Raw genomic sequence first — 16,083 nt, 5'->3', positions numbered from 1 at the left:
TTACTACTTACCCAGTGTTAATGACCATGTGGGAACTTTCTTGCGCCTATGGCTTGGTTTGGCTTTACAACTGATAAATAAACATAGTCCAGTCTGATTATCCAGCATGTATAGCAGTAATAAAATAGATATTATATCCTAGAGAGAACTTGTGTTTGCATTTACCATTTAGAATATCGCAAATTGTTAACCGCAAAAGCCAGAAAAAATAAGAGAAGCAATCATAGCTATATATATATATACACTATATAGTGTACCACGTTCTTTCCGTTCGTTTGCGGGTTGTAAAATGCTATTTGAAACACAATAAAAGCAAGGAATTTCAAGCTATGATATCTTGAATAATAACAAGTTGAGAGAGGTGATCAGAAGATTGGGAAGAGAACAGTCCTGAATAGGGAGATTAGCTATTTGAGGGCCATGAAGGCATGACGAACTTTAAAAAGCCATAAACAATTCAAAAAAGGAAGAATAAAGCGGAAAACAAACAAAATGCACCTTGTTTAGACTCTTGCTCATCTAGAAAAGCACATCCATGGCAGCGTATTTCAGTTGTTGTATCTGAAAAATGATAACAAAACTAAACTGAGCAGCATTATCACTAGTTCCAAAACTCCTACCAACAAGTTCCCAGTAGAACGCTTTTCTCAAAGCCTACAAGCTGGTGACTGATAATAGCAGGCGTCATTATGCTACATGTTATGGTAAAAAGAATCGTTTCCTTGCAGAAAAGATAAACTTTGTTTAAATGGAAAATAATTTTACTATAAAAACCACGGGTATACACGTTGATTCATAGTTGTAGGAGATTGGGTCAACTATATCCTAAAACTTTCCGCCGCCAATAAGTGCCCCTCTTCTAGTGCATGCAACGGCATTAAAATGTAAACACAAAACTGAGACCTCGTTATAAGCCATCTCTAAGGACGAGAAGAAAAAACTAACCAACCTGCCATTAAATAAGAGGGCCTTGGTCAGTCAATCAACAAAGGAGCACTAATACATGCAAACAGCAGAACTGAAAATATTTGGACCGAACTATGTCATATTAAATAGAAAGAAGACTCCACCAGCACTGAGTAGATCGCACAATCTTTTACAAAATACTACATTCGTTTTCTAGTTTCCTCGGTCACAGAAACTTTGGTTCTTCATTTTCAACTTCCATTAATAGTTTTATCTAACTGGCAACTCTTTTTCTGAGTATCATTATTAATAGGAAAGGCCAAAGCAGAAACTATGCCAGCAAAAATCTAAGGAAAAACGGTTGCGTGATTCCATAAGGGATTGCAAGACTGCTTCCCAACTATATGCAGAGATTCCATTTTTCTATTCAAGTGAATTCAGCTGATACTGACAGCCATAGACAGAACGTACTAAGTTTCCATTTCTAGGTTGAGAGACTTACTTGGGCAAAAGAAATCGCTAGTGATCCATACAACACCATGTTACGGGTTGAAGAAACTTGAGCCGGCCATGTTGATAGCAACGAGCACCAATACAGAAGTTATTACACCGAACCACAATAATGCTATTCCTGAAATTATGAAGCTTAATAGTTTTAGACCAAGCAACCATAGAAGCAAAATAATTATACGACAAGAGCCTCGACTTACCTCCATCAGAATTCACATTTTTCACTTCAAATTCTGATATGCCCCCACTGCCAAAATCTTCCGGTTGAGATTTCGAGTCCTCCCCAGCCTTAGAAGGTACTGGTGACACGCTTGATTCACCTTCATATAGTTTGTCCCCAGCCTCTGATGAAACTATGCCTTGAAATTCCTCGCTCAAAATTAATGCAGACAGCACATTCATAAACGACTCTTTGACTAGGATCATCAGAAGGAATCTTGTCATTCTTCACGAATGAGCTAGGTTCTTCGGAATCAGACATTTCATCATCGGATGCATATGGAACATTGGCTTTTGCATTGCGTTTCTCATCTTCTTCATCCTCCACGTACGCTTTGAATGTAAGCCGCAATAGTAACTCTCCAGCAGATCCCTTTCCAAACAAACTCCAACCGCCTCGGAAAACAACTACTCTGTCTTTAGGAACCGTATCTGGCAGTGATCCAAGGTCAACCTGGATGTATTATTAAGTAATAAGGTTACCGGACAGAATATATCATATTTAGGATTCAGCACCGTTTCCTGGTGTTTAATGCAGAGAAGACTAATAGGTGAACAACCAATCAGTCGCCTGATAACAATTTATTAAGAGCAGAGGCTGACTACTAAAGCTACAGCATCAATAAATATATGTGCTGAAAAAAAATAATATATATATAGGGATAGCTAAGTGAATCAAGTTGCCCTTTCTTTGTATACTGACAAGAAGATCAACAAACGATTGTTTTTCTTACTCATTCAATCACATGGTCTTTACATCATAAACTAAAAGCTAGCTCCAATCTTATCAGTATTAGTGCTAGTTCTCAGAGAATAATGAGATGAAACTGGGTTCTTCTATTATGAAATTTATGTTGATATTAAGCACTAAGCAGAGTTATAGAGAAGGAGACACTTAAAACATGAAAAAGCTTGAGAATGAAGTAGGCGATCATCGTCTTGAGAAGTCATTTGCTATAACATATCAAGCTTGTCTTACGCAGATTACAAACAAGAAAAAACGAAAAAAAAAAAGAAAGATGATTTACCTGTCCGGTACCAATAGCCATATCAGCGAATCCCAGACAGTCGTTGACTTCAATTTGTAATACTTGCTCTCTAGGATTTGAAACGAGGACTTGGAATAATTTTAGCAATTTCACAAGAACTAATTCACCAATAAAGAATATGAATAAGCTATTGAGATATTTTAAGCAGTTCACCTGATTCCAGATTGCCTGACCAGGAGCCCCAATAATAGTAGTTTGACTGTTCTTCTTATCCGGATAACTTGATCAGCCATACGTAAAATAACATATGTCCTGTTATCAATTATCCAACAAAATGTGCTGAATGAAGGAAAAAGTAAAGTGATGAAGACTTTAGTACATGTGATGAATGCTACAGATAGCTGGTTTTTATTGCTCAACGAATTCAAATGGACTTGTGGGTATATATAGACCCTAAAACAACACAGAGTGTCAGAAAATAATGAATTAAAGAAGGGAAGATGTGGAAGGAGTATAATTTACCAGAGAATATGTATGGAAGTTTCAGGGCATTTACAAGAGTAACAGACAGCTCTCCAACAAATCCTTGTTCCCTTCCTGCATGTCTCCAGATTTTAGGTCCTCTGAAATAGGTCCAACAGCTTTTCCTTTCTGGAAATCCAATACAATTTTCTTTGGGCAGACAAATAATCGAGGCAAATCTTCTGTCAGGAGTTTGGTCAAGAACCTAGAAGAGATGAAGCAGAGAAAAGAGACAAGCAACTGATATATCAAAACATCGAAGAGGGTGAACAACCAACAGAGAGAAAAGCTAAAACGAATACCAGCATCTGCTCAAAATTATACAGTATTGCAACTTAAAGTTTATGTTCCCAAAATTCACAGAAGAAAAGGAAAACAAAAAAACATATGCTTAATTCTACAACTGTATACCTCATCTGAACAGGGAACCACTTTTTATGTACGAAGCACTTAAGCAAATGCATTGAACCCTCTGTTGAAAATAAAAACAGCTAAGTTTAGCAAACAAGATGCATGAAGACAGCCATAGTAAGACTTACATTGATAGAATCATGCAAAATGAAGAAAACGATATGAGCAATTACTCTTGCACTTCCTTTTCAATTAAATGGGATGTGTCTTCCACATTATTCAGCAATAGTTAATAGCATAACCACTGCATATTTTATATGATCAGCAACTCAAAAAATTTCACGAAACAAAAGATAGTGTATCCACTCTTTAATAAGATATATATGAAACGATGTGGCATAAATGGGATACGAGAAAGCACCAGACGATCATGACTAACACATACCCATTAGATTAAACAACCGGAATGGTGCCAGCTCAAATTTGATCTTTGGAAGTGATACAAAAAAGCCCATGACGCAGCTCCAACCCAAGGAGCTGTAGGTATCAGTCTTAATTTAACTAAAGCTCGCCATCAATGTCAAAATCCCGAATACCGACTGGCACGACTACTGGGATGATACCAAATTTTAAAGTTAAGCTTTAACAACATGCGGGCACCACCAGTATACCGAAGACCAATCTGATACCTATTAAGAAGAAAAAAACTACATCATAAGCAACCTTTAACTGAGACGTGAATAGACCATCTCAAGTATCCAAAACCCAAGAGAGAGGCAATTCAGTGAAGGAGTGAGCAATATCGTATTACATCCATATGATTCAGGCCCGAAAATTGTCACTATTGTTTAACTTTATCTACTTTAAACTCATTATTGAATAACGTAGATGAAGCTTCGTTGTATGACAAACAATACCAACTGAAACCAAATAAGAACAATCCCACTCTTTGATTCACTTCCACAGCACATTGACTACCTAACATGTGAGAGAAGCAAGTAAAAGTAGGCAACAGCACCGAAGGTATGACCTTACTGCAAGTCATTGACATATTAATTGATAGGCATTTGTTTTAAATACATCTTTAGGACATCTCCAATTCTATAGCTATTTTATTTTCAACTGTAAATGCTATAGAGGAAATCTCATTCTAACCACCTCTATTTTTTCTTCTAAAATAGAAATTGTTATTTTCACTTCTATATCTTAAAGAGAGAAAATAATAGCATACATCTACAATAAAAACATATTTTTTATTTATAAAATGGTCATTTAACTTTCTGCTATAATAATTATAACCAAAAAAATATTTTTTTGTGAAATACACCTTTTATATAAATAGAATTATACCTTTATGTACATAATAGTTTTTAAAAATATTTAGTTTAAATAATATAATAATTTATGAAATGTTTAAATAATTGTGTTAACTTTTAAATTTCACAAATAAAAGGTATTATTTGTAAAACTAAAAAATAATATATCAAAAATATTATCTTTTAAAAGAGAAAATAAAAGAATATACTGGAGACAAATCTATCTCTATTATAGAGTTTTCGCGCTCAAGCAGCGGGTCATATCGATATTTCTACTCAGGGTCCTTCTCCCGGGACTCAGACCCAAATCTTCTCTTCAGCACCTGATCCTACAAATTTATAGAGATCAGCCATACCTCGGCTAGCGACAATGCTCCACCTTAATGAATATAACTTGGTCGGTCAACCGCCGATGATAGCAGTAGCCTGTAAGATACCCGAGTAATGTAAGATGCCATCCTGAGTAAAATACGAAATCACCCTTGAGTTCCGATCCAAATCTTCTATTTTTTTAACCTGACTCCATAAATTCACTGAGACCGGTTGAGCTTCTCACAGTTGAACTAGGGAGATTTGTTGTAGGAGATGGATTGCAAGTTACTTGAACAAAAAATTGACAGGCTTGCAAGTTACTTGATTTGTTTTATTACTTGTTACTTGTAAATAATTTGCAAGTTTTTAATAATTATTTGTATTTTTTTTTGCTAATTCGTTGAAATTCAAAACTATGTAAATATATTATGCATACAAAATATTTCATTGTTTTCCTATATTTTAGTCAATTCGAGAAAAATAATATCTAAGAAGGAAAAAAAGGTCAAGATATATCACATATGTTTGATTAACTTATGGAAATAGAAATATAAACAAGTTATTTTACTATGATTTAAAAAATGTATATTTGTTCATCAACAAAAATGAGTAACAAGCCAAACAGCGCCAAGTAGTTACTTTGATTTGAATACTTGATACTTGTCTTGTACTTATGAGTAATTTAAATAGATTACTTGATACTCGACTTGGTCAAACCAAGTACTCGACTTTACGAGTCAAGTAGCGATTACAAACCAAGTAACAAGTATTTTTTAAAATGAAAAATAGAGTGAAGTTAGAAATGCTTTTATAGAGGAGAAAATAAAGAGATTTCACCTTTTTACCCCAAATATAGAGTAAAAAAGTGAAATCCCTCTATTTTTCCTCTATAATACTCTACTATAGAATAAACTATTAGAGCAAAAAATTATTTAATAATATAGTTACTCTATTTTAGAGAAAAAAATAGGTTTGAGTTGGAGATGATCTTAGCCGCACCAGGGAATGTATTTCTTATATCCAGTTTGTATGCTAGTGCTGGTAGTTGGGGAGCTGTTGTAACTTGGTAGGATAAAGAAGTTGAGTAGGCTTCCAAGCAGCAGCTGGATAAATACTTGTTTGATCCTAAGATTCCTGGATTTGATCATCAAATATGACTTACGTTTTGATTTAAAAAAAAACTATTATGTGTTATGTAATTAACGCTATAATCATATTTCTAATTGTTGGAAAAGTGAATCGGACACACTTCGAATAGAAAACTGAATATATTCAATCTAGATATTTTAATTGGTTTGGATCAATTAAGTTAGTTATTATTGGTTCTTTATTTGGATAATGTCGTTTTTTTATTACTAGGTTGGATTGCAACGTCTAATCTAGCAACAAAAAGCTATGATTATGTATTTATGTTTAAAGGCTTGTTACTCCTTGAGGTTCACCCCTCCTCTATTAATCAATTCAGACGTTAAAAAAAAATCTAGCAACAAAAAACTATGATTATGTTGTTTACTATATAATATGTGTTTGTTGATATAAGTTCATAATAATCACATATTTTATGTAGTTACTGATACATTAGAATTACAGATGTTATGATTGTAGCTACGAAATATTTTCCGACAGCATATAATTAATGATGACTTTTACTACAATTCGGTCTACATGGTGAAACGTTTATTTTTGTATCAACAGAAAACTAAGATTCTGTAAAGTACATTTTTAGGAAGATGCACAAAGTAGGCATATTAGGATATGACCAGTTTCAGCCTACGTTTGTGGTTAAATCTCAATATTCATCAATGAACCTCATTTCCAAGAATATCAACTCTAAGGGGCCGGGGCATGTGACGTATATAGCCAAGAAAATAATTTCTCCCGTGATATGATTTTGAATTGTTTTGTATGCAATGCTCAATGTATGATTTTGAAAGGCCAACTTGTTGATTTAATAGTTTGTTTCATTAGCCTTTTTATTTTGTTTTATACATAACCAGATAATCTAAAATCTATAATATTCGGAATGTGTACCTGCTATGTAAATTTCCCAGTGAGTCGGTATAGCGGAAACTGATAGTTTTCTAGATCCCTTGGAAATTTCCTCGAATTTGAGAATAATTATGAAAACCTAACCTTACCATATATATATTATACTATAAATAATATACGAGAGTAACTATTCGAATTCTAGTACAAACTTTTGTTCCCAATAATTTTTATATAATATTTTGGTACAAAACTATTAAGAACTATCATAATCCAAATGACCCAAACACCACGGCATGTAAAGATACCCTATAGACTCAAAAAGTTTATTTTTATAACATAGTTTATTCCTTTTATTTGCTTCCAAAAGACACAGAATAACAGGCATTCTCAAAACTACAATCTTTTTGCATGAAAATGCTTGTAATATACATGAGACGTACATGTGTGATGATTATATGACCATCTCAATCTACATATAGAGAAGCAAAAAATATATGGTGAAGTAGTTCATTAACATAGCCTTGGAAAATTAGAACTTGTATGGGTATGCCCATGTCTCACCAATCTTGACACTAATTCACTCTTCTTTTCCTTACAAACTTTTTCAGAATGATCCATCACTTTATTCCAATGCCTCCTCTCTAAATTTACCCTTATATCATCTTCAAACCCATCAACTAGTTTCTCTGACATCTCAAATCCTTTTAGACGCACCAGTATTGGTTTCTCTTCAACATATTTGCGCGAATTCCTGGTCTTGTTTAGTTTAATCTTGTCTTCTCTCGAGTGTGGTAGAGCTTCGTTCGATAACTGTTGTGACTTGAGTGCTTGAACTGCAATATTTGGAGGGATCTTGGGATTCTTTGCAAGTTGTTTGCATGTCTCCAATGTTAGTCTCTTGTAGTTTAGGCATCGACATAGTTTTGTTCTATCTTCGGATGATAGATTTGGATGAGACTGCAAAAAAATAGTACCATAGAGATTTAGTTAATTTTCTCTTAAATTATATTCATAATGTATTGACTAAGCACAGGGATTATATAGTGAAAAAATTTAACAAGTACACAAAAGCAAGCTGACGGTAACAGCTTTTTTCTTTTCCAAGAAATCACAGTTAGATTAATCATATCTAGTGTTCACGTGATACTAATCTTGCTTTTATTGTTTAGAAACTTGTTAATGATAACTAATCAAACAAAAGATAGACAAGAAGACAAATACATTACACAGTTATTAGTCATCAATGTGCGGTAAGCTGGACAATACATTTTAAGGTTTTCATCAAACATTTTTCAAAAAATTTCAAACGCAAACATGAAAAGAAATTGGAAGAAAATCGTGTTAATACACTTTCTAAGCAAATGTATGATATATAAAAGAGAAATAGCATTTTTATCTTAACAAGGTAATAAAAAGTGAAAATGAAAAATAGGTAAAATATCTGAACTATGTAACAGAAATCCAAATGTAAATGATTGTAGTTTGAAAATCTTCTAGGAGTATTATTCTATTTTAAGACACCATAAACAATTCCAAATAAGATCTACTTATTATACTTCAACTTGTATGAATGTGTATATGTATGCAAAATCTCCAAAATTTTCGAATCTTTAGATATCACACAGCAAATAAAAGAAAAGACAGAAAGAAAAGTTAAGCTTTTTACATCTCTTGAGAACTGTAAAAAGCCAAACTATATTGAAAGTTGTTTCGCTTCTTGTCATCTTCTATTTCACTCTACTGAATTTGTTTTTCATTTTGTCTCATTTTGTTAAAATATCTTTTTATTTCGAAATTCCCATGAATGTGCAATAATTTGAAAAGAAAAACAAATCATAAATCATAATTGAATAAAAACAACTGACCTCAAGATAGATATCAATGGCTCTGAACAATCCATCAAACCAATCCCTAGCTGAATCTGGCAAACTCTCTGCAACTTCTAGAAACTTTGACACTTTAAGATTCTGGTCTGGTGATATCTCTCTCAGATACTCGTCAATCAACTTCCCCATTCTTCTTATCCTCAAACTCTCATCTTCTTCTTCTGCGCTGCTGCAGTTTCTGACAAACACTTTAAGCAATCTTACCACCAAATCAACATCGTAAAACCCTTTCTCTCTCTTCCCTCCGGTCGGTATCAGAAGATCATCAAGCTTCGCTTGATCCAGCATTTCTCCTAAAACCCTCTCTAAACCGGTTCTTGATTCCTTGCTGATGCTAAAACCAGATAAAACTCTAAGAACCCAGAAGATCTTCCTGCAAGAAAATGCGGTTTTCGCAGCAAAAATCACTCCCTGAACCGCTGTATTAGCCAAACCCGAATACTCGAGCTTGTTATTTGATTTGTTGTGGACCTTTGTCTTGAGGTAATGGAGGAGAAATCTTGTTAGGACTAAACTGTCGTTGTTCTCGTCGAAAGCTCCAAGATTCTTTATCAGCTTCTCTATGATCTTTGGCCCGAGACTTGACATATCGTCGAACCACCACTCATTGCTTGTCTTGCAAGAAAACGATCTCGAAGTGGATCTTTTGTCTGAATCAGACCTATTCTTTGCCGTCTCCGGCGACATGGAAGAGGCTGAGGCGGAGGAAGACGTTGACGATGAGGCAAAGACTTGACTCATGTCCGAGTTCTGAGCGATCTTGGCTAAAACACCGAAGACTAGCTTATCCACAAGACCGTACGAGTCTGCGTGCAAGAACACTTGTTCGCAGCTCTTGAGGCATGAAACGATGTCGTTCCATGACCAGTAGAACATTCCTTCAAGAAACTTCTCTGTTTGAAGAGAGAGATTTGAGGAACAGAGTATCTCTGTCATCTCAAGAAACTGAGATACGCAATACAAGATGGAGACGTTTGAGACATCGATAGAGATTCCTCCGCCATTGCTGTAACAGAATCTTGAAACCAAGTTGAACCCTTCTGGTCCGCCTGGAAAGTCTTGGAGTTGGATGATGATTCTACCGTTCTTGTGGTTCTTCTTCTTCTTGCTACTCTGTTTTATCGTCTTCTTCAAGAACCCTGAGTACTCTGACATCAAATCCTAAGAAAAATAAAGTTTCATTCAGATCAAAGACACACAAAGGAAGTTAGATTTGGTTTATTAGTTAATTTGTTACCTGATTGACGAAGAAAGTGAATTCATGATCGAGATTGATTTGAAGATCACAGAGAAGAGACATTGTGTGAACTTCTTTTGCATTTGGTGATGAATGAAGCTTGTAACTAGTGACTCTTGTGAGCTTTTCGTGTTCTTCTTCTTTTGTTTATCTTTTTGGATTGTTGAGAGAGCAATAATAGTTATCACATGGAAACGGCTATTTATATATCTTTCATTTGTTTGACAAAAAAAAATATATCTTTTATTTCGGCGTCTTTATTACTGTATATTAATATAAGGGATATTTGTATATATTATAGCTCTCATATAATTATGTACACAAACATATAAGTACAATATAATTATCTAACAAACATAGAAGTACATTATAATTAATTTTACAAACGAAAATTGGTCCCATGAATGAACTTTTGACCCTAGTTGAAGTAGAATATCAAACATGGACTAGTAGCATGGTAAGTTGTATTGACTCCCTAATGTGTCAGAATTGTTGGAGTATTACATCTGAGAGTTGAGTAAATTGTGGATTAGTATATAAATGTCTGATAGCCTACATTTTTATATAGTTTAATTAGAGGTGAGTTAAGCATATTAGTAATATAGTATTGAAGTTCCAAAATTTTAATTGATCGGTTGTGGTTCATATGTAGATGTCTAGTTCCACAAACTTCACGTTCAAGTGTCTGATTCCGAAAATGATAGATGTGTATTTGAATCTCATATAAAAATTGAATAAATTGTGAATCAATAGATGTAGGTGTGTGGTAATCATCAATTCTTAAATTACCTTTTTGGTGTTATTAACAAATAAAATCCAGTTAGTTGGAAAAAAAATAGAACATATATATAAACTAGTGAAGTATAATAGTCATGTCAGTGCAGTTTCACTTTGTAAACTGGCTGATGAGTACATCCAATAATGAACAACATGTAAGTTCATTATCGTTTGCGTTACTAAGTTTCCGATTCTATCATTGTGCACAAGGGTTATTACATCCTCGTGATAATATACTGTATAGGCTTCGGTCTATTACTCCTCAGTAAACCTTTTAAAAGGTACTTAAAAGTTACAAAATGCATTGACCGTGTACTTATTTTGAAAGCCATATGTTTTAGTGTGCATAGCACAAACCGATATGACAAGGTTTTGTCAGAGAAAAGAAAACAAAGGTTTTATAGAGTGTAGCTAATTAAATATTAAATCGGGAGATTTAAATATTATATGTAAGAACAAGTATATCAATTCAAAAGGTGTCTTCCTCAGAGAACAAATGCAGACATATTCTTAGACAAAACTTATTTTGATTCCTAGTGTCATTGTTTTCGGTCCAACATCACTTATTATCAAATAATTGTATATGAATTAAACAGTTAATCAGAGATTAGTCCAAAAATAGTGATACCAGAAAAGTGAAAACCAGGTGCTTGCGGTTGCGTACACTTGCGAAGACTAGGTGCGAGATTGATTTCTTTATGTTCATTGTTCAGGATGACAAAGAATATATACTAAATGAAATTTAAAAATAATTAGGTGTCCCCCAAAACTAGGTGGATTAATAGTAGAGACAATATCACTTCCAAAATACATGTTTGAATTAAAACTAAGAATATATATTGTTATAAACCATTGGTATCTGAGTTGCCAGTAGTGAAAACTGATGTTGATATATATAATATATTGAATCAAATATGACACACACACACACACATATATATATATATATAGCTATATTCTAAAAATATCTCTAGTATTTATTGATAAATAATTCATTTACTCGTGAACATTATTAATTAGTGAACCACACTAATTTTTTGTATTATTTATTTTCTGTTATTTATTTGATTTTGTATATATTTTTGCATCCCTTGTTACAACTGATCAAATATGCATATCAACCACATAAAATGCTGCTTCATGAACTCACTTCTGAGTTGACCATAGCATAAAGGACTATGCTACGCTACTCAAATAGTATTATACTTTTCGTATGCACTTATATGCTGTTTTATACATAACTCACACGCATATGATGAGTGTGTCTCCTTTGTTTTTACGTGAATTATAAATATTCCCTCTATCTTGGCCTTATATTAGTATAGAATTGTAAAACCACTTTCCAAATTTAATTATAATTTCCAGAGTTTGTTCCTCTTTTATTTATAAGAAGAAAAAAAAGCAGTTGCTTGCAAAGTTGGGTGTTTCATTTTCATTGCATGTGAATGGGTAGGGTTGATGAGCATGACTCTTACGCTTGTGAATAAAGTCGACTACATGCTTTTGCATCATTATCCAAATCTGCCATGTATTTGACAACGATATATGAATACATACATTAGAAAACACACACACCACTCTCTCAGTGCACATTGCCACTCCTTGATTAGATAGATACTTTTTTTCTTTTTTGATAGTGTGTTACAACAAAAATGTTGGTCAAATATGATCCTTTATTAAACAACTAGGGGTATTCCGGCGCTACGCACCGGGTTCGGACGTTGTTTTTTTTTTGAATTAAATTAGTTTTATTTTTCATTTGGTAGTTGTTAGTCCAATCAACATATAATTATTAGTTCTTGACAATTAAGAATCGAGAGTCATTAGATTTTCTGAGTGCATGTTAGGAGATCTCAAGCCTGGAATCCTTAACTTTCGAAGGTATATGAATGCATTTTTGACTCCTACTGAGTGAAAATGTTAAAAGTTTTGGCAGGCGATGCATTTTATTGGTTTATGGTTCGTATATATAAGGGAATTTGTTTTTTTTTTCTTTTTTGAAGTTTATTGGTTTATCCTAAACGGAAAGTTGATGGTAAGAGTTAGTACATGAGGGGGAGTATTAATGAATTTCAAAAGTAGCAAACAACAAATTAACTTTTAAAAAATACTCATGATAGAAGAAATGTAAATTCAGATTTGTCTTTAAAAAGTGAAGTAAAAAATGACATTTTTTTTTATAAAAGGAAACATGCAACAAAGCATCTTCCTCAAAATCACCATAATGCAATTTGCAATGACTCTTTGCTTCCATATGCTTTCTTACAGCTTCTAAGCTGCTGAATGCATGGCACAGCTCACTGCAGTAGAGACACATGAAGTCTCTCTTGACCTGAATCATGATCAGCAGTAGGATAAGAGTAAATAAAAGTTAAGAAAATTCAAAGCTTTACAGCAATGCTAAACTGATGAGTCCGAACCTTAAGACCGAGGCAAGTGAAAAGCCCTTCTAGATTAGATACTCAACCTCTGGAACAAAAAAACCATGGTGCTTATACATGTGAACCATACAGGTCTCCAAAGTCTTATGTTTCTTGTCACACATCAAACAACAGGTTGGATCCAGCTCATAAAGGGAAAATACAATTCGATCTGGTGTATGTAGGTTTGAAGTTAAATGATTTATAAAACACATGTGAGAGAGAGATGAAGCTTACGGTTAAAAAAAATTGACCAAGTACCAATTCTAAGTAGGGATTTTGTTTCAATCTCTTAGAAATAAACTTATTCTAACTTGATAGTATAATTTTAAAATATGAAACAAATGATGAAAGTATAACTTAAGAGCAATTCATGCTTTCGGTTGTTGTGTATTTAAGGATCTATTTCTTTCTGATAAACACGAAACATAAATATTCATTTTGCTTTAAGCCATTTTCTTCCGAAGTTGCTCAATGAGTACTTCTTGCTCTTCCTGGATATATATTAGTACATTTTAATTGTTATTCAAAATGCTCAAGAAAATAATATAAATCATTATTATATTGATTCTAAGTTTCTAAAATTTACAATCATTGTTTCAGATACTGTGCAAGTCGTTATTCATGGATCATGCTATATAAATCAGCCTCCTACAGCATACACCAAACTAATGGATGCCTATAGCCTCCTATGAATTGTTCTTAACACTTCTAACCACTGGTCATCATCTCCTGATCTTTCTCTTGGAGATTCTTGCTCATGTCTTTCTCTGCGGCCGTGATCAAAGATGTGATATCTCTATTCTCTCATACCTTTCGCCCATTGGATCGCCTGTTCCAAAGAAAGTGCAATCTCAAGAACATGGAATACATTATATAAAAAAATAACATGAGCTTTGCAGATAGAATTAGTATCCAAAATTTGATGCTGATTAAGATCTTCTTCTTTATATCTAGCTCTTTATAGTTAGCAATATTCCAAGCAAAAAAACAACAAAAAAACAAAGAAATTTACTGGTTCCAAGCAAGTGAAGCTTAAATGTGTTTGTTTGGTACTAAATAGGGAACAATATTCCTTACTAATGGCAAATGAGTTAATATTTTCAAAGAAATTTTCAGACTTTCACCTGTTTTGGAAGATGTCGGTGAGTATTTGTGGAGAATCAGAATCGTTGGTTGGTACTGGACTGGGGATGACGTTTGTATAAATTGTATATTCACTTAGTTCTCACTATCAGTTGAATACATGGTATGAATGAAAATATGAATATATCACCATGCTATACTATACAGTAGAACAAACTTGTCTCTATATAATAGAGTGTAAATAATTTAGGGTAAACAATTTAGGGAGGGATTAAAATCACCTCTGTTTGGAGTGCATGAATATTTTTGAGATCTCAATGGGGAGTTTGAAGTTGTCTTCATAAACTTGGAACTATTGCAGAGCCTGAAATATTGACCAAAACATAAATTGCATATGTTCTTTCATGGGGAATTACTGCAAAAATATCAGAAGAATGGTAGGTAAGTTTTAACCTCGTGATGTGAAGCCGTAGTATGTAGGGCGTAGTCCATTAATCAAACCTGTATGTCCGGTGATCAGATAAAGTTTGAGCTATTCTTGTCTATTGTTGTGTAAGAATTTGTGGTGGGGGAGTTAGACATGAGTCAGAACTGAGAGACAACATGAGTTCATATATTGTCGATGGAGAGTCAGAGCAAACTAAAGAGGCTTTGGTAGATGTTTTGTCATTTTCAGACGACATGATTTCTCTTAATAGAAGCGAAAGAATGGCTTATCTTGCAACCCTTGCTCTTCTGATACTTCTCTTCAGTTTGGATTATGTTTTTACCTTCAAGAAGAAGAAAGAACACCTCTGTTTTCTGGGGTATCAAGTTTCAAGTCACAAAAGAAGTGATATATTAGAAACTCCACAACAATAACCAACACTAATAGTATATAAACTCCACAGTCTCATTAAAATCAAAGCTCGATTATATTTTTCACATTCATACGAAACTCAGAAATTTAGACTCCTCAAACCCTCACCGAATATATCTATATCATATCCTCCGAATAAATAAATAAAAGCCCATCAAACTAACCTTCTAAAACATTTTCAAGTCACTGTCCTGAGAATCGTGAAAGAAATGCATGTAACTTTTGGTTCCAAATACCCTGACAAACACATGTCTGCTGAATTTGCCTCCTCGTGGTCACATCTAACAACTCAAATTAAAGCAAATTAATTCGATATACAATTTACAACATCCAGTTCTGGGATATCAAAAGATGACCCCACTTTCCCAAATTCAATACAGAAAGCTCATCATCTCTGTTATACATATGAATTTCATAAACACACCATACATAAACCATGTCTTCAACTTAAAAAATAATAATCACATTCTATACATCATTAAGCTCTTACCATATCAATTTTATAGCAAGGTAATGTAGCGAGAACAGGATGGGAAGCTCTTGTGAGTGTACTAAGCATCTGAGCAGAATAAACTTTACCCACTTCCTGCAACTCCGCAATTACACATCTACCAGTCAGCTCCAATGAAGGTATCATAAAATTGGTTAGAAATAGTGAGGGAAGATACATAATAGAGAGAGGGAGAGAAATAGATGAAACCTGA

General features: G+C 33.7%; 1 protein-coding gene and 1 pseudogene across 2 annotated transcripts; both read right to left on the bottom strand.

Annotated features, from left to right (window-relative positions):
* Nucleotides 1–209: 209 nt before the first annotated feature.
* Nucleotides 210–3,238, bottom strand: LOC106366490 (annotated as a pseudogene).
* A 4,260-nt stretch (nucleotides 3,239–7,498) lies between these two features.
* LOC106346358 (BTB/POZ domain-containing protein At3g19850) lies at nucleotides 7,499–10,489 on the bottom strand. Of its 2 annotated transcripts, none has more exons than XM_013785660.3 (3): nucleotides 10,238–10,489; nucleotides 8,980–10,161; nucleotides 7,499–8,071 (listed from the first exon to the last, which is right to left on the bottom strand). In XM_013785660.3, the coding sequence occupies exons 1-3, from the start codon at nucleotides 10,298–10,300 to the stop codon at nucleotides 7,625–7,627; spliced, it is 1,692 nt and encodes a 563-aa protein (XP_013641114.2). In that variant the 5' UTR covers nucleotides 10,301–10,489; the 3' UTR covers nucleotides 7,499–7,624. The 2 variants fall into 2 exon arrangements, with proteins under 2 accessions (XP_013641114.2, XP_048593891.1); XM_048737934.1 differs by having other exon boundaries at nucleotides 8,980–10,148; nucleotides 10,238–10,414.
* Between the last annotated feature and the right edge of the window lie 5,594 nt (nucleotides 10,490–16,083).

Source organism: Brassica napus, chromosome A1 (assembly GCF_020379485.1).
Source record: "Brassica napus cultivar Da-Ae chromosome A1, Da-Ae, whole genome shotgun sequence".
In the NCBI taxonomy this organism is placed as follows: Eukaryota; Viridiplantae; Streptophyta; class Magnoliopsida; order Brassicales; family Brassicaceae; genus Brassica; species Brassica napus.
Note: the sequence above shows the minus strand (reverse complement) of the source record. Positions and strands in the feature narration are given on the sequence as shown.